This window comes from Syngnathoides biaculeatus, chromosome 19 (assembly GCF_019802595.1).
Source record: "Syngnathoides biaculeatus isolate LvHL_M chromosome 19, ASM1980259v1, whole genome shotgun sequence".
NCBI classification, from domain to species: Eukaryota; Metazoa; Chordata; class Actinopteri; order Syngnathiformes; family Syngnathidae; genus Syngnathoides; species Syngnathoides biaculeatus.
Window position 1 is genome coordinate 3,315,593 of NC_084658.1, and position 18,661 is coordinate 3,334,253.

The 18,661-nt window shown below is 40.3% G+C and overlaps 1 protein-coding gene across 7 annotated transcripts in view; it reads left to right on the forward strand.

Annotated features, from left to right (window-relative positions):
* The window catches only part of phldb2b (pleckstrin homology-like domain, family B, member 2b), a 68,593-nt gene that overhangs the window by 36,464 nt on the left and 13,468 nt on the right, over positions 1-18,661 (forward strand). For 4 of the 7 annotated variants that reach the window (XR_009792674.1, XM_061804864.1, XM_061804868.1 and 1 more), the window contains 9 exons: positions 1,582-1,935; positions 2,730-2,891; positions 3,076-3,213; positions 4,202-4,330; positions 7,359-7,514; positions 7,590-7,700; positions 9,469-9,543; positions 17,359-17,502; positions 18,053-18,152. Coding sequence is in view for 6 of the 7 variants with exons in the window: in XM_061804864.1 (XP_061660848.1) it covers positions 1,582-1,935; positions 2,730-2,891; positions 3,076-3,213; positions 4,202-4,330; positions 7,359-7,514; positions 7,590-7,700; positions 9,469-9,543; positions 17,359-17,502; positions 18,053-18,152 (1,369 nt within the window). In the remaining variant the exon portion in view is untranslated. Of the gene's footprint in view, positions 1-1,581; positions 1,936-2,729; positions 2,892-3,075; positions 3,214-4,201; positions 4,331-7,358; positions 7,515-7,589; positions 7,701-9,468; positions 9,544-9,652; positions 9,797-12,743; positions 13,094-17,358; positions 17,503-18,052; positions 18,153-18,661 lie in introns of those variants that run through there. The other 3 variants (XM_061804870.1, XM_061804866.1, XM_061804867.1) reach the window with 3 other exon arrangements.

Here is an 18,661-nt window from a genome sequence, read left to right on the forward strand (position 1 = left end):
CCTTCACGTGGCTGAGTGTGTACTTGTGTGCGTGTGTGTATGTGAGGTACGTGTTTATGTAAGATCCGTGGTGGTCTGGCTACCAGAGTGCGGTTTGAGCCGCGGAGAAAATCACTCAACTCTGGGTTTAAGAAAATTAAAGGGCATAGTCACAAAAGCAGCAGGTGGATAAACATGTAGATGCACAACATATAACTGGTCTGAGAATTCTACTATCCTTTTCTCATAATTATGTCTTCTACGTTGTTTGCAATGCCAAGTGAAAGTATGAACAAACTAAACTTTCACATTGGTGCCTGAAAGGATAAATTGTGAGTGATGGCCTGCACATTTTAAAATGTATAATTCATTATTTTGACCCTCCTTGAAAGAGAAGGTTTAATTTTATAAATATATACAGTACAACACTGCATTACCCTGAACACTGAACAGTGTGAAAAACAGTTTGAGTGGGTTATTACTCCATCTAGTGGTCACAAAATTAAACTTCAGCCTATTTATAGATTTTCTCAAAAACATTTGTAGAGGAAAAACATTCTTTATCTTAAATGAGAAGCAAATTGGAAATTTGGGAAAATACGTTAACATTTTAACTGTTATCTGTGCCAGCAAAGTAAACCACTGTCCCTTATTTCCACATGTTTTTTTTTCTTTTTGTCATTCTTTCCCTAGCTTTATTTCCATCTTTCCCTCTTTTCCTGCTCCTCCCTTTTTAACAGCTGATTGCTATAAAGGCCCCAAAGGTAGCTTGTGGCCATTAGAATAGAACACAAGGTGACAAAATGACACAGGCTTCTGGTTCAAAATGCACAATATAAGTGGGATGTTAACATAACATCAAATTAGCTTTCATGGAATATTGAATAGAGTTCCCTGGAACGTGCATTGTTCTTGTGGTGGCATTTCCTGTGGTCTTATGCACTGTTCAGAGCATAGTTGACAGCTGTCCCTGTCTTCATTAACTTATCTTCTCTCTGTGACCCCCTCATTCTCTCTTACACATACAGTATATCCTAACCCACCCCACCTCTGACCCACATTCCTTTTGTCAGTCTTTCCCATTCTAATATTACTTCATCATGCTGGGGCTTTAAATTCTCCCTCCCTTTTGCTGAACTCAAACCCACCGCTCACACCCTGTAATCTGTCGCTGTGTCTCAGCCATACTCAACAGTGGCAACTAAAATCTTTCGCTCAAAGGAATGTCAGTCTGGGGGAAATATGCTCTACAAAGAATGCAAACCAAATACAAAAGTTGGTGAACAAAGGGGAATTTTGGAATAATCAAGGAGTTTTTTTTGCCTTCTGCAATGCTTCCACAGGTAGTGTGACATTTTAATTTTGTGGTAGACTTTCAAGAGTAATTTTAATTCGGATGTAGATGTTCATGCTATAAATACTATACGCTATATAAAATAGTTGACCTCATCAAGGTCTTCTTGATTTCCAGTAATTGTTTGTGTATGCTTTGTATAGATAATAGGAGTTTGTCATTTGTCATGTTCACCTTGTAGCTTTTTAAGCACAACTTGGGCTATGATTATTATTCACTGACACTGGATTTGTTTGTTCCCCCTTTAGGAGCGACAGCGTCTTGAGACCATATTGTCCCTGTGCTCAGAGCTGGACCACGATGGTGGTGGCTCGGTTACAAATCCAGCATCTGCTGTGGCAGACCTCCAAAAGATCAATCAGGAGCTTCAGAAGCTTCAGCTAAATGACAATGATAACGATGATGACACGACCTCCGTTTTCTCTGGACCCTCAGTCCTTACTAGCCCCACAGAGAACGGACTGATTCCAGAGAATGGCAACTACGACACAGATCTTCTGGTACGACAGAGGCGCAGCAACAACAGCAGGGCAGAATCGCTGGCTGTCAGTCTGTGCAGTTTTGCCCCATCACCTTCACCGCTTGCACCGAGGATAAACGAGGTAAAAATCAAATGTGCTGGACATGGTTTGGATTCCTTACTAGAAAAAGAATAGTTTGGTGCCAGCGGGTGCGGACAAGGTGTACAGTCAAAGTACCATGAAAAAGATTATCCTCTTACCTCAACCTATCATAAAGAGATCAAATACAAAAGCAGCATCACGCCAGAAAGGAATAGAAGACTGCAGTAGGAGCACCTTTGACTTTACTCAGCTTCTAAGAGATTAATCAGTTCATATTGTAACATATCAACCCCTACCCCCTTTGATAAAGTATCAACACATCTGTGTTCAACACAGACAGATGGGAGATATTTACAGCTCATTTATTGGGTTAGAGCGGGTTAAGTGTCACAGTTCATGTTTGTGTGCACTAGGCCTATATTTGTGTGAAAAAAAGAAAAAAAAAGAATCTTAATGTGAAACATCAACATTCTTCATTAAAGAAAAAAGGGTACTTTTCCTATAATAATACCTGTGAAGTATTTTGTTATCTGCACCAACGAGTTGGTGGTCCATGCTTTCATTCCTGCATTGTAAACAGGAAATGCTAACAGCTCATTTGCTTTTGATTACTGGTAATTTTCCAAAAATGTCAGATCTGAGGTCCTGAATGATGACAGTTTCACTGAAGATGTGATCTTAAACACCAAGCCCTCAAACATTTTCATTGAAAGACGATTAGATCCCTTACAACATTAATCAGTAAAACCACTGTTTGAATCTTGTCACCATGAGCCATGTGCTTTTCACTGCAACATATCAGAGGCTCTCTCCTTGTGTTGTTAAACTACCAGGCACACGATGATGCAGTCCACTGCTTTAGACAGGAAGCCAGAGCCTCAGAGGAGGAAATAAGGCGAGTGGAGGAGGAGAAGATTCAGGTCCTAAACAACATGGAGGAGCTGGAGCAAAAAATTAAAGATTTGGACAACCAAATGGAGGAATCTGCCCGAGAGGTACAGACAGTTATTGTATCAACTGTTAGGGCTGGAATTATTTGATAATGGGAACTGTTTTATAGGTGTGTTAAATATCCACAGCTCAGGTAAAAGAGTAATAGTCAAATACCACGATCGTTTTATTAATAACAGAGAAGACAATGATCTAGAACTCTCACTCAGTGATGTCTCTTTTGCCAAGGTGGAGGTAGAACGAGCCCTTGTTAAGGCGGAGCAGGAATCAGAGTTAGCTTCCCTCCAGCAGGAAAAAGATGCCGTGGATGCACTTCACAACAAAATAGATGACATGGAAACCAAATCCCAACATGAAAAAGACGAGGTACTCCCATTCAGTGCTCATTTCCAGAGTGAGGGCAGTATTCTTCATGATCAACACAGACCTCTAATGCCATTAATTCAGAACTAGGGGACACTGATGTGCCACGTGGTAAAGCTTGCATGTCTGTTCAGGCACAGTATTTTCATATCAAGTTGCCAGTGGGAAAAGCAAAAGGTATTGCATTGTAACATGGAAAACACACCGTGTCTGTGTGTGTCTTCAGCTACATATGTGACTCAAAGACACGTACATTTTGAGGTTATGTGACTAAGAAGTAGGTGCTAATCCTTTTCATACTGTCTCTGATCCAAATATATATTTGCTAATACTGCCCTTGGTACAGTGGTCACCAAGTCATTGTATTTCACACACTTCTACTTGGACATCAGGGGTGTAGGCTACTCTGTGCATGTACCTCTGGCATTGCCAACAAGGTGGATTTTGGGATTTGATTACAGGATTTAATTTTTGATACTGTGGATAATCACCCAATCAGTATAGTTTTACAGACAAAGGGAGAGTCAGATCAAATGAGCATAGTATCATTATTGGTTTCAGAGTGGAAGAGCAGAGTGCCTTTGCAGATTTTGGATGTCTCTGTATGCTAAAATTAATTATGTGTGTGAGTTAACCCTCACCTGAGCCATTCCATATACTTGCCCTCTACACATTCCCCCATCAGCCCTTTTCACTACAGCTTCAAAACAAGAAACATTTCTCTGAAGACTTACTAGCTCTCAATCCCTAAGTAGATTTTAATGCTTTTGCCAATTTCCCCATTTCTTTCCCTACATGCTGAATTTGTCATCAGGGTAACTAACAGTGGCTCTCCCAAACCCACTAACGCTGCCATCTTCTGTGCCCTGTGTGTGTGTGGTGTGTCTCTTTTTGCCTGTGTTCCTACATGTGCGTCATCCACTTTGTGCGTGGCACGTATTTGTGTGGCCTTGTATGTGCATATGTTGCCATGCACATGTGTATGTATCAGGCATGCGAGTTGCTGCAGGGAGAAAAGGGCAGAGTAGAGAGATTGGCTCAGATTGTGTATGAGCAGCGCTCCCAGCTGGACAGCTGCCCTGAGGCCACCAAGGAGCCCCTGCAGGAGCAGCTAGCCAGGGTCAGTACACACACTAAACACTCACCGCTCACACATGAGCATGCCTTTGTCAGCCAGTGGACCCACGTAGAGACTGCACTTATGAATTACATGCTGGGGTTAGGAATAATGATAGTATAACATGATGCATGAGGTATCCATATCTGCTTGAAATGTCTGTCCGGTTTGTACTGTCTGTTGTGGTTTTGTTGGATTGAAACATGGGTGGGGAACTCCAAGACCATTTGATTTCAGGCTTGCGATTCTAAAAACAAGAAAAGCTTGGTATGGGTATCAACATCATGTACCTTTACCCAAGGTGAGTAAATGGAATACATAAGGTTATGCGGCAGTAAATTGGTATCATCGTTGAGTACTCTTTCCTAGAGAAACTAACACATGAGGTTATGCACAATAGCAGTGTTTGACAAGTGTAATCATCATTAATCATTAAGAAAAGGGCCAAAAGAAGGAAGGTGGATGAAAAATCCACCTTCATCTACATCCCTGAAATGTCATTTGATGTAGGATTGCTTTTTGTCTAACACAATAAATACACCACTCAGGTCTCATGACTGAAACCCCCAAAGCAGTTTTAGAGTCAAGTTGCAACATGTATTATTTATCCAGTTGAAGTCCTAATAAATAAACCGTTTCAGAGGTTGAATTTTAGAAATACGAGATTGTAAGCTTGTTCTAAAGGCCTGAATATGTTGTTTAAGTGAACATTCAGAAGACCACGTAAAAGGAGTGAGCAGATAAGAGATGAAGATGATAAATTTATTTAAGAGGAACCTGTTCAGCCACTCAACACCACCTTACAAACAGAACAAATCAAAAAATAAAATAAAAATAACATGTGCGACAATGGCAACAATAATTGTGTAGATGGATACTAGAGGTGGGACCAAGTCACAAGTAAGTCTCCCTCCAGTCCAGAGTCGGGGTTCCAAATTGAGATTGCTAAATCCTGAGTCAATTCGCAAATCCCATAACATTGAAACAGGACTTGCGACTGGCCTTTCTCAATTTGGGATTTGAGGGCCAAGACTTATATCTGACTTGTAGATGAATGTCATGTTGTTAAGATGTGAACTAAGTGAATGGCAAAAAATAATAAATAATAAAAATATCCTGATTTCCGTAAGCATTTTACTTCGCAAAGGGAAAAAAACTATACCTTTCACTCAAGAGCAATGAGGAAATTCTAGCCATAGATGGACTACAGTTACAAATCAGCTTTCTGCGAAATCTTATTCAAGCATCACTTCATGTCTTCCGATATTGATTAATGAACAGTATCTACACAATGTCCATGAACTAAATAAAAAACAACAAATCATCAGCAACATAACATTATATTCAATCTCTCTATGTGCGTGTGCCAGTTTACACCCACAGGCATCAACTTTAGGTAAACCTGCAAACATACCAAAGTATTCTGAAGCATAATTTTGAATTACCGTGATTTCTTGAAAATAATGCAAAAAAAAATGTCCAAAAATTTTTCAAAAAGTTAATAGAGCACATTATATTTAGGTATAGATGAAAAATAAAAAATACAATCACATTGTAGAGTTGTATACAGGTACATAGTGTGGTAAAAAATGTATACATATACGTGTCGATATGATATTCGATGTCTCGTGTTACACATTTATCTATATTACGGTAACGCTCTCAGACCTTCTCAGGGAGCTTGCATTTTATGATCGTTAGCGTAGTTGCTACTGCACCAAAGATCAGAAACGACTCCCAGTGAGTTTGTTTTAACTTCAACTAAGACACAAAATGTGGACTACAACTGCTAGTTGTGCAGCTGCTTTTAAAAGAAATATGTCATAACTCGTGCTGGTGATGCCACAAGGAAGTTGTGCGGCAGTCCGAAACAACGATAGGTATCAAAACAACATCATCTTAAACTACGCAGTACGAGCGTCATGGGCACATTAAAAAAACGAGAGCGGACACAATTGAAATGCGTGCTTTTTTTTTTTTTTAAATGTGCCAATTACGATCGTTTCTACGTAGTTTGAGGTCACAATGTTTTGATAGCCACTTGACGCCATAGTCAGCGAGAGGCTGCGCTAAACAACACAAACTCTTGGGATGAAAAAATTTTTTTCCCCACAAACACCATGGATGGCATGAGGATCACATGTGGTGGGAGCAAGATGGGACGTTGATGATGCAATGCAAGAGGCACCGCAACTGTCCCAAGTCATCAATGATGAGTTCAACAGCGATACACCAAAGGTAGCTACTATGGATCTTTTCGGATTGGAGATGAGTCAGATGATTATTTTGAAGGCTTTGTCAAAGATGGGTAATATAGTAGATAAACTGCACAAACAAACCATGCACAAATGTTTTATGCACCAATATTTCATGCAAAAAATGTTTAAGTTAATCAGTGTTAAATAGTTTATATTTTTAAGACTGTAATGTGTGTTATCAACAGTATTAATAAAATGTTGTGCCATCATTGAGCATTTATTTTAGTTGATTGAGGGATTCTGTTCTGGGGGACAGGGACCAGGACTAGGGTGTCCTGTGGCCTGTCCCGAGTTTATATTACCGTTACATCAGCACATGCACAATGATTATTATGAATGATTGTTGTACGGACAGTTTTTTTGAAAAACAATACAATTACAAACCCAACAAAATATAAATACAGATCATTCCTAATATTTTGAGCATATGGGTAGCAGCAAATTGGTGGTGCGCATTGTACATTTTGTAGAAGGGTTTTCCAGATTTTTTTTATTTTAGGTCAATTTTGGTGGTGCGCGTTATACTTGAGGACGCATTATACTCGAGAAATTACGGTAATTGGGTTTCACGAGAAGGGGCACAAAATAGAAAGCGGTTCTGTACCACTGCTACAGCAATAATAACGATATAGAATTCACAGAACCTATCATCATCATCCTAAAAACACATTTAAAAAAAAAAGATATTAGATGCAGGTGTATGTATCTAATTTTTATGTCTCATGAATGCTTATGTGCAGTCCAGTTAATCTTATTTTTGTGTGTGTCAACAGGACTTTGAGACACTTGAGATGGAAAAAAAGCGCTTTGAGGACCTAGAGTTCCAACAGCTGGAGAGAGAGAGCAGGCAGGACGAGGAGAAGGAGAACCAGACACAAATGCTTCTCCAAGAAATTGCAGACTACCAGCGCAGCACTGTCACCCGCAAGGTTCTCCTCATATCCCCAATTTTATAGGTCGCGATCAATTGGACTACAACCTTTTACTAAGCATTCTTTTTCCAGGAGCGACTTTTGACTCTGAAGAAGCAAGAGGCAGAGATTACAATGCAGGCTGAGCGAGAGAGAGAAAACTTCCTGAAGGAAAGGAGCAACCTTGAAGCGATGCTGCAAAGGGTATAAAAATGTTTTGAATTGCATCCCTCAAACGACATACATACACGACATACATAGTTTGTATAAAGTTTGTATAGCAAGCAAGGTCAAACACAAAAACAGTTTTTTTTTATTTGAGTAGAATTACAGGGAGTGCTCGGTCTACAACTAAGATCCATTCCCACAGTAACGATTTAACTCGAATTTCGACATAAGTCGGATTTCACCATTAGTCAAATTTACGATGAGCGCTGGGAGAATTCCTGTGATCCTCGTGAGGATAAGCGACTCGGAAATGGATGGGTGTTGGTAATTCATTTAAAAAAAACTAAAATACATTAAAGTAAAAAAATATAAGATGCTTCACTTACTATTAGGGTAGGGAGGCTATAGGATGGGGAAGAATGAAGTTAGGCTGTCCTCAACTCTTCCTAAGTAAGCAAGTGCAGTTAGGACTAACCCTGTTCACGGTAAATTCCTCCTCAGCAGCCTCTCTTTTCTGCTCTTTCAAAGTTAGGCACATACGCCGTGCCTTTTCCCTTAATGAACATGAGGCTGATATTAATCCTACGTTTATTCGGATCATCAGTCCATAATGTAAGTAATCTATCTCGGCAACGATCGAAGAACGTTGCTTCGGTTTTTTTTTTCTTCACAAAAAAAGTTGATTCGTGATCACTGTATCCCTCATTGGGGTGAAATCCTTCATGTGCGCTAAAATACAGGGTTTGTCCTTAGGAGTGATCGCCAAGGTCATCCGCCTGAAGCCCAAGTCTTTGTGTCTGTCATGTCCGTCCGTCTGTGTTCATCCATTCTCAGTTTTTTTTTTTTTTTCATGATATTAAGCTTCAGTTCCACGGTACAAAAAAAAAAAAAGCTTTCGTTTTTTTTGGCCATAATGTGGAAAAAGGTGGGCAAAAAGGTCAAATAAACTCCCAGCGCACAAACTGGGATAAACCATATGGATGAGCTAAGCAGAAACACTATGGTGCTGGGGCCATAATGGCGGACAAGACTCGGGTGTCATAAAGTGGAAACATTTAGGTCGAGACCGTCTTCAACTGAGAACTCCCTGTATTTCGTTTGTTTTTTTTTCATGTATTGGGGTTAAAGCCCGTACATTTTATTTAGAGTATCCATCCATCCATTTTCTGAGCACTTATCCTCACGAGGGTCACAATGCATGTTTTTGGGATGTGGGAGGCAGGTTTTCTCTGGCCACTCTGGTTCTCTCCCACATCCCCAAAAACATGCATTAATTGGACACTCTAAATTGCCCCTAGGTTTGATTGTGAGTGCGACTGTTGTCTATCTCTGTGTGTCCTGCGATTGGCTGGCAACCAGTTCAGGGAGTACCCTGCCTCCTGCCTGTTGACAGCTGGGATTGGCTCCAGCACTCCCGTAACCCTCGTGAGGATAAGCGGCTCAGAAAATGCATGGGTGGATACTCTAAATAAAATGTATGGCCTTTAACCCCAATACATGAAAAAAACAACAACATGGAGTTCTCAGTTGAAGACGGTCTCGGTCTAGGGCTAGGTTTGTCATATTTTATGTTTCCAAGCACAATCCAAGCTGTTTTACAGAGTTTCTGAGAAATATTTGGCGCAGACATTTTTGAGGATGATGTGAGTTTTGACATAGAAGAGTGGTTGTTTGATTTTGGAGTATTTGGTAATGCCATGAAAGGCAATCTGTGAGTGGCCATGGCTCTCCATTGGTATTTAACAACTTTGGTGTTTGAGGTCCTCACATAAGGCTGTATTTTAAAATGGTTTCTATTTCCCAGGAGAAAGAACATCTTGCACCTCTTGATCGAAAATATGCTGACCTTACTGGTGGCCAAACTTACACGTTAAGAGAGGTAGGTTTGATTGAAAGTACACACACATGATTCCAGGCAGCCAAAGTAATCAGGATGGTTTTTTTCATTTTATAATAATGGTGAGGTTTTCCTCCTGTTTGCTTGCTAGGATGCAGCGCCTCTGGGTAATGTGTGTCAGTCTTTTAGCAGCAGTTTACATGACTCCACTTTTGTCACAACTTCTCCTATTCCAGTCTACTTGTGTGACCTCCAATCTTCTCTTCTTTCTTCTCTTTTTCTCAAGAATAATGAGGTACTGTCTTTATCTAGCTATTTGTTCTCTGCTTTTCAATCAATAATAATGATCAATAATACTGTAACTTCTACACTGGTGTTCATAATAATAGCAGTCCAATGTCACTAACCAGATTAATCTATGTTTTGAGTATATCTATCAATGAATCTCTCTCTCTCTCTCTTTCACTAAATTGATAACCTCCCGAATTGAATGCCACACTGCTATATTTTTTTAACACACCACTTTCAACAAATTGCCCAATTGCACATCCTGAAAGAGCAACTGATGCCAATATATACATTTTAAAATAGGTAGTGTTATCAAAACTACATGTAATATTACTTACTTTTATGATAATACGAGTCCGAAAAAGTGAGCAGAGAGCATTTTATTAAAGCGCAAAGTTGTGAAAGTCTCACACAACTTCCCAGTGGCGGCCGAATTGCCTGCAACGTCTTTTGCAGATGTCACACTGGGACAGTCACAATGTCCATGTCTGGTATGGCAGATGAACAAGAGAGATTTTTGGATTTTTCTGACACCCCTTCTGAGACTGAAGCTCTTTTTGAAGAAGAGAACGTCTCAGAAGCAAGTGAAGTGACTGGGGCCATATTACCCTATGGTTTTGAGCCATATGAGACAATATGTGGATCACTTTTAACAGACAACAGACTCCCCGACAGACAGACGAGGAGGATGAAGAACCTGATCAAATCTTCAAAATGACTGGCCATAATTGTTCGATTTCCGAACCCTTTTACAAGTCTTATGTAACATACTCAGGAGGACCCATTCTGGGTGAAGTAAGTACGTCAGGGGTGCCCAGACACCAGTGGCCGGTGGGGGAGGGAGAACTCTTTTCACCTCCCCGCACCCAGCTGCCCGCCTCCCCGCTGACCCACCTCCACGTCAGCGAGCCGGCTGACGGCCACACTGCCTTCCTGGAACATTTGCTGGAAATAACATTTGTTCAAGTTTGGTGACTGTACGTCATTTGACTAGTTAGCTTGTGTTACATGGTACTAAACTGTCTTTGTACTTCTATTTTGTCATTGTTTTTTGTTGTATTGTGTGTGATTAAATTGTCTTAAATGCAATACAAGTTCTTTGTTATATTTAGCTGGTTTGACCAAGGGGATTTATTCTAAATTCACACGTAACATATGCTATAAACTGTGAGACAAATTAGTCTCTCCCAACTAATTTTTTTTTATAGCTTTATACACACCTGTCATTTGGAACACACAAAGCTCTTGTCCTTTGCACTTGTGCAATCAGTTTTTCTCGACAAACTGGGTCTTTTGGAAACGTGTGAAGAGTGAATCCATCCTCCGAGTGTTCAAGCAAAATCCAGCAATACAACGAGCTGGCATTTTGGCTAACACGCAGAAAAAACCCAGCAAATTTTTCATCGGTAAAATGGGTATAAACACTCGAACTGTGGGTGTCTGCAAAAAACGTCACTTCCTTTTTCTTCTCCAATACAAATGGCTCAAGAGAATTTTCATGGCGGGAGATGAAAAAATCCATATACGGCAACATTCTGACGTGCTGTGAACAAACAGATGGGTCCATTCAAGCTGATTTTTTTTTTTTTTTTTTTGGTTAACAACATACTAAAAATTATGTTTTAGGTGACAGTGGCAATTTAAAAGTGTGCATATTATGAATGCTGTGTCTTGTTGGTTTTCTGAGGATCTACTGCACCTACTGGTAACATATTTGACGTAGCAATTAAAAAAAATGACTGAAAACGTGGATTAATTGATTAGTTAGATTTGACTGCTATTAATTTGAACACTACTATATCTGTTTGTACAGTGTTCCCTCGTTTTTTTTTTTGTTTGTTTTTTTTTTTTGGGGGGGGGGTTACGGTTCCAAGACCACCGGAAATAATGAAGATCCCGGAATAATGAATCCAGTATTAAAATGCCCATGTATATGTATCATATTTTTGCAACCATAAGGAACACTTACAATTTTTAAATGTCCCTCAAAATGGACAGCATGCCTTAGTGCACAATGAGTTCCAATATCTATAAATATTGTTGTGACTTGTCCAATGAAGTACACTTGAAAACACTGGTTACGTTGCTGGCACGCATGTTAGCACGTGTTTTAGCTTGTATGTAAGCTGCAAGATGATGGTGCTCACAAGGGAGTGAGGATCAGTTGTATTTTACATCTGTAACCAGCATCCTAGGAGGATTTTAAATAGCATTACCATGCATGTTTTGTGTGAATTACTTATTCAGTCATTCTTTTGTTTTGTTATTTGGTAGTTATCTATTTTATTTGCTGTGGTGTGATAATTTTAGTTTCGATGGGACACTGAGTGTGTGAACTACATCTTGAATAATGACCTGGCTACGCTGTTAGTGTGTGCGCAATGTAAGCTTCTGCTTACAGATGTAAACTGCAATTGTTCCTCACTGTCTCATAAGTGGAATTTGTTTGTCTTGATGTGCCGTGATTGGCTGGCAACCAGTTTAGCATGTACCCCACCTCCTGCAGTTGACAGCTGCGATAGACTCCTGCACTCTCCGCGACCGTGGATGGATGCCTCATAAGTGCAATCATATGGTAGCTTACATACATACTGAAGCATGTGCTAGCATGCATACCAACAACATATCCAATGTCTTCGATTATACAGTACTTCATTAAACAAGTCCCACAACAACATTTACAGATGTTGGACCTCGTTGTGCATGTAAGGCGTGCCACATTGTCTACTTCGGGGAGAACTTAAGATCTCTAAGTGCACCTTATGAATGTGAAAATACGTTACATTATGGAGAGAAAAAGCAAAAAAACTGAGAGCAAAACACGCAAATATGCGGGCCCACGAATGTGCAAGGGCACACTGTATATCTAAATATCTATCTAATAACTTTGATTAAATGGCTTTTTTGAACACCCTTCATTTTATGCTTGATCCTTTCTTCCTCCACGTTGTAAGGGTTATGTCACAGTCAGTGAACTCAATGAGGTATACTCACACTTTGGGGGCTACTCTGAACATACTCCAATCCCAACCCCCACCACTGCGTGCCCTGAATCCAAAACAAAGCTTACCCCACGTGACATCAGGGAGAATGAGGTGTGTGTAGTTGTGGGAGGTAAATAATACACGTTGATGAGTTTTGGTTTTTAGAAATTTCCCTTCCTCCTTTTTTCCAGCTCTCTGATGATGTTCTTCCCCTTTTTCCGAAGCTCGGTCACTCTTCTTCCTCCTCCCATCTAAATCTGAAACCCACCTCAAAAACCATCTCTGTGCACTGGCCTGATAACATGGTGACATATCGAGAACCTTCCCCCCTCCCTGATTCTCCCCCACCCCCCCTTCCTGTCAAAAACATCCATCACCGATGCAGGCAGGTAACTTTTGTGTGGAGCTGCCTAATTGTGTTTCAAACCTATCTGAACAGTGGTGCTCATAGGTTTAGATATCATGGCATGGTCATAAATATTTTGTATCACAAAATGAGGCGTAAAATGAGGTCTTTGGCGAAGCATTCTTCAGTTTTCGATACTACAATATGTGACGCATGTTTTTAAAAGTTTACATGAAGTAAAACCTTTTTCTCAGCGGTGAACAGCTCTCAAAACAAACATTTCTCATAACGCGACTGAAAGAGTTTGGATTAATAACAGATGTGATAACTGCATGGCTGGGATTGGCTGGTGACCAATTCAAGGCATACCCTGTCTCTCATCCAAAGATTGCTCGGATGCCCGTGACCCGAGCGAGGAAAAGCGGCACAGCAAATAAATAGATGGATTGATGGAAAACTGCATGGCAGGCAGAAGTAAATCCATCCATCCATCCATTTTCTTTGTCGCTTATCCTCACGAGGGTCACGGCGAGTGCTGAAGATTATCCCAGCTGTCAACGGGCAGGAGGTGGGGTACACCCTGAATTGGTCGCCAGCTGATCGCAGGGCACATAGAGACAAACAGTCGCACTCAGAATCACACCTACCGTAATTTAGAGTGTCCAATTAATGCATGTTTTTGGGATGTAGGAGGAAACAGAGTTCTCGGAGAAAATCCATGCAGGCATAGGGAGAACATGCAAACTCCACACAGGTGGGGCTGGGATTGAACCCTGGTCCTCAGAACTGTGAGGCCAACTCTACAGCTGCGCCACCGTGCCGTCATCCAAGAAAAAATTGGGACACCAAACGTTAATAGTGATGGAGCTGTCAAGGATGTGAAACGCTTTTGCAGTAAGAAGACCAATGTACTGTGTTTTACTAATGTGACGGTGTTTGATGTTGCTCAAAAAAAATCATGGAGATCACTGACTCATTGAGCTCCTAACAAAAATGCAAGCTTTGGATGCTGAGGTTTTTATAAGCGGACCTCTCCCACTTGTACAATTTGGAGATGAACGTTTCTCAAGGCTCTGTCAATTGAATAAGTGGTTAAGCGAAGTGTATCCTGCACTATCCGTGAGTTTCGTTCACAATTTCTGTGTTTATTGGGAGCATAGATATCTTTACAAATCAGACGGTTTATGTCTAAATAGACAAGGAGTTAAGTTATTAGCTGCCAACATTTTTTACTGTGTACGTCGTTCACCACTCCAAAAAGAAAATGTTTACAAAATCAAAGATGAACGGATGCAGTTCTTCCCAAACAATCGGAGGAACAAGAGACAAGGCGAGACAAGGTGCAGACGGACTCATTTGGGTCATCGAAACAATCAGAGGAGCAAATGACAAATGGAAATCTATCTGTAAATCTGAATGATATTTGCCAGGTCTTTTCCAGAATAACTCAGACCCCTCTGGAGATCAGGCATTTTTCATCTCTGTAATTACAAAGGACAGAAAATTGTTAAAAAAAAAAAAGCCATGGCACCAAAAAAGTAGAACTTCCAACTTAATGAGGATAAAATGTGAGTCTATCAAACCATTCTCTCCTTTTTAATATCAGGTCACTGGGTAACAAATCAATGTTGATCAATGACATCGTTGCAACCTATGGTCTGGACGTTTTGTTATTAAATGAAACGTATAGCCAAGATTGTTGAGAGTTATTTTTAATCAACTCGGCAATTTCTTGAATTTAAATGAACTTTTTAGACAAATTTCAATCAGGTTTCCAAATTCATTGCAGTACAGAATCTCCTTTTATCAAAGTACTAAATGATATCAGGTTGAATACGGACTCAGGAAAAGTGTCAGTTTTGGTCTTGTTGGATTCTCAGTATGGCTTTTATGCGGTGGATCATAATATACTACTGAACAGGTTGGAAACGTGGGTAGGACTAAATGGAACACTTCTTAAAGGGTTTAGGTCATACCTGGAGGAAAGGATCTACTTTGTATCAGTTGGAAGTGCTCAATAATCAACAAATGGCAATGACCTATGGGGTCCGTCAAGAGTCAGTTATTGAGCCCCTCCTGTTCAACCTATATATGCTACCCTTAGGTCAAATTCTTCAAAACTTTAATTTTGACTATCATAGCTATGCAGATTACACGCAGTTATATTTAGCAGTGTCTCCAGATGACTACAGTTGAATTGAGCTGTTGTCCCAATGTCCAGATAAACAACTTGGATGAGCCAACATTTTCTTCAACAAAACCTTATGGCCATAAAGAAAAGAGAATTGCTGTTAGTGAATACCTGGACTGACTATCTTTAAAAACCAAAGACCAATTCCAAAACTTTGGTGTGCTGATAGATTCCGACCTGACTTTCAACGGTCATATCAAATCAATCACAAAAACTGCCTTTTACCATCTGAAGAACACATCTAAAGTGAAGGCTTGTATGTGTCAAGCAGAGCAAGAACAGCTCATCCATGCTTTTATCTCTCGTAGACTTGACTACTGTAATTGTCTTCTGACTGGAGTCCACAAAAAGAGTGTTAAACATCTCCAGTTCATTCAAAATGCTACAGCTCGGTTTCTGACCAGAACAAAGAGGTCAGAGCATATAACTCCAATTGTGAAGTCCTTACAGTGGCTTCCAGTCAGCTTTAGAATAATTTTAAAGCTCAACTAACATCCATATATACATTTTAAAATAGGTGTTGTTATTAAAAAAACTACATATAATATTATTCACTTCAATGTCTATACGTAAAAGAAAAATGAGTGAAGAGCGTGTCATTCATGCGCAAAGTTGCGAAAGTCTCACTCAACATCCCAGTGGCAGCCATATTGCCCGCAACGTCATTTCCGAATGTCACACTGGGACAGTCGCCATTGAAGATGCTGTGCCACCTGCTATGACAGATGAACAGGAGAGATTTTGGGATTTTTCTGATGCCCCTCCTGAGACTGAAACTTTTTTTTTTTTAAAGAAGAGAACATCTCAGAATTGAGGGAAGTACCCTCTCGTTTCGAGCCATATTTAGATGGATCACATCTAATTAACAACAGACTCCACAACAGACGTACGAGGAACCCGACGAAATATTCGCAATGACAGGCCTATAATTGTTCGATTTCCTAACTCTTTTACAAGCCTTGTGTATGTAGCGTACTCAGGAGGACCCATGCCAGGCGAAGTACGTCAGGGGTGCCCAGACACCGGTAGCCGGTGGTGGGGAGAGCTCCTTTCTCCTCCCCGTGGCAACACGGGGCAGGCAGCCTTCCAACCCAACCCACCTCCGCGTCGGGTGAAACGACTGCTAACTGCGGCGACCGGCGATACGACACGGCTCTTTTGTCACGTTCCGAGAGAAGGATTACATTGTCGGATACGGATGGACCTTTTTACTCATCCTGCTGCTAACGAACAAGTAAACGGACACTCCCGATATGACACAGGTCTTTTGTTACGTTCTGAGAGAAGGATTACGTCGTCGGACCCCGATGGAGCTTTTTATTCATCTTGCTGCTAATGAACAAGTAAACGGACATGACTGATATGACATGGATCTTTTATTACGTTCTGAGAAAAGGATTAAATCATCAGACGCGGACGGAGCTTTTTATTATTGCTGCTTTCAGAGAGGTTTTTCAAGTTTGGTGACTATACATCGAGTTCGTGTTATACGCTACTAAGCTGTCGTTGTACTTTTATTGTTTTGTATTGTATTAATAAATGCTATATGTACTTTTTTGTGTGTGTATTTTGGACCCTGTATGGCAAAATTTGTAAAATATTGACCTTTTTTTTTAAAGCTAATATGACAGATGACTGGACAAGCACCATCTCATTTTCTTTATTTGTCTGTTTTATTTGATGATTGCACTATTCTGAAATGTCTTATAGTTAGTATTCTGTTCCCCCCAAAAAATTTTTACCAGCTTTCTTTCAAGTATGATGCACATATTACAAATTCTGCCATGGTATGTAAATCTATGAACACTACTTAAAGTAAATTCTAATGCCTTTTTGGGATGTTGCTGTTTGATTCATATTTTAATCAGCATGTGTAGCGTTAATCCGAGTCATAAGGCAATACAATTGACCTGTATAAAGTAAAGATTGTTCAAAAAATATATTTTTTACACGAATGGATGGCATAAAAAGAACTCTGAATTGAGTACATTTCAAGATGAGTTTTAAGGTTTACAGACCTCTCTCGTGTCTCATTTGTATATGATCAGCATTTCCGATTGCTGGAGGAGAGGAAGCAATCTGGCAAGGTTGGCGCATCCCATTTTAGTGGTACGTTACCAAGGAAGAGAACAACATCCGCCACGATATCTCAATTCTCAAGTGCAACACTCGGACGCAGTTTCCCAACTAAGGTACACCCTCATAAATGTAATGCGTTATTTGAAAAAAATGACTGGCCTTTATCAATAAGAAATCCAATCCATCCATTTTTTGAGCCACTTATCCTCATGAGGGTCACGGGAGTGCTGGAGCTTATCCCAGCTACTGTATAATCAGGAGGCGGGTAACACCCTGAACTGGTCACTAGACAATCACAGGGCACATAGAGACTAACAGTTGAACTCAGAATCAGAACCTATGCGCTATTTAGAGTCTCCATTAAATCCATGTTTTTGGGATGTGGGGGAAACCGGAGTGCCTGGAGAAAACCCACACAGGCAAGGGGAGAACATGCAAACTCCACACACGCAGGGCCGGTATTTGAACCCCAGTTCTCAGAACTTTAAGGCTGCTGCTCTAACCAGTTGCTCTACTGTTTCTCCAAGAAATCCAGTGTTAACCTTAAATCTCATTATTCTCTGATTTTGAAGCATGATCTGATTCAGTACTCTCTTATTTTTATTTATGCAGAATTGCATTCGCTTTTCCTCATCTACAGTTCTTTTGGGTATTTGATTTCAGGCACATCCACCATTGGTACAGAGCACAAGCTGTGGCAGTATTCTTCCCAGAATTCTATCCTTATCCAGCAAGGAAACCGAAAGTAGACGTCTGCAAAAAGGTGTGCATACCGTACATCATTATGGAGTTGAGTGAATTTAAGGGGGTACTTAAAAAAATCGTTGGGCTCTTGTTACAAGACTTTGTTCATATCTTTTCCTACAAGCATCAACCAAATAGCTTAATAAACGATTGTCATAATGCTTGTTTTTTCATGTCGTTTAAAATGGAGATTTGGTTGTAGCAACTTCATCTTCATCTACTATTACTCCATCAGAGCCAAAACTTGCATTCAGATATTTTAAGGGTTTTTCGAGAATTGTCTGCTATTTCTATGTATCTGTGTGGTCCCTCAGTCCCTTTGGTCTCTTGATCTGGTACATCAGATGGGTGTGTCTGGTTTTAGCAGTAGATGCTATCTGTGACTGTGTGAGAGTCTTCTTCCTGTAGCCAGAGGCTGAGCTTCGGACTTCTAAATGTTGCCATTACTTTTACCTCTACTTTTGTGTGTTCCACATACATTTGATGTCTAATATATGTACAGTAGGTTCCTGAGGTAGTTTTACTACG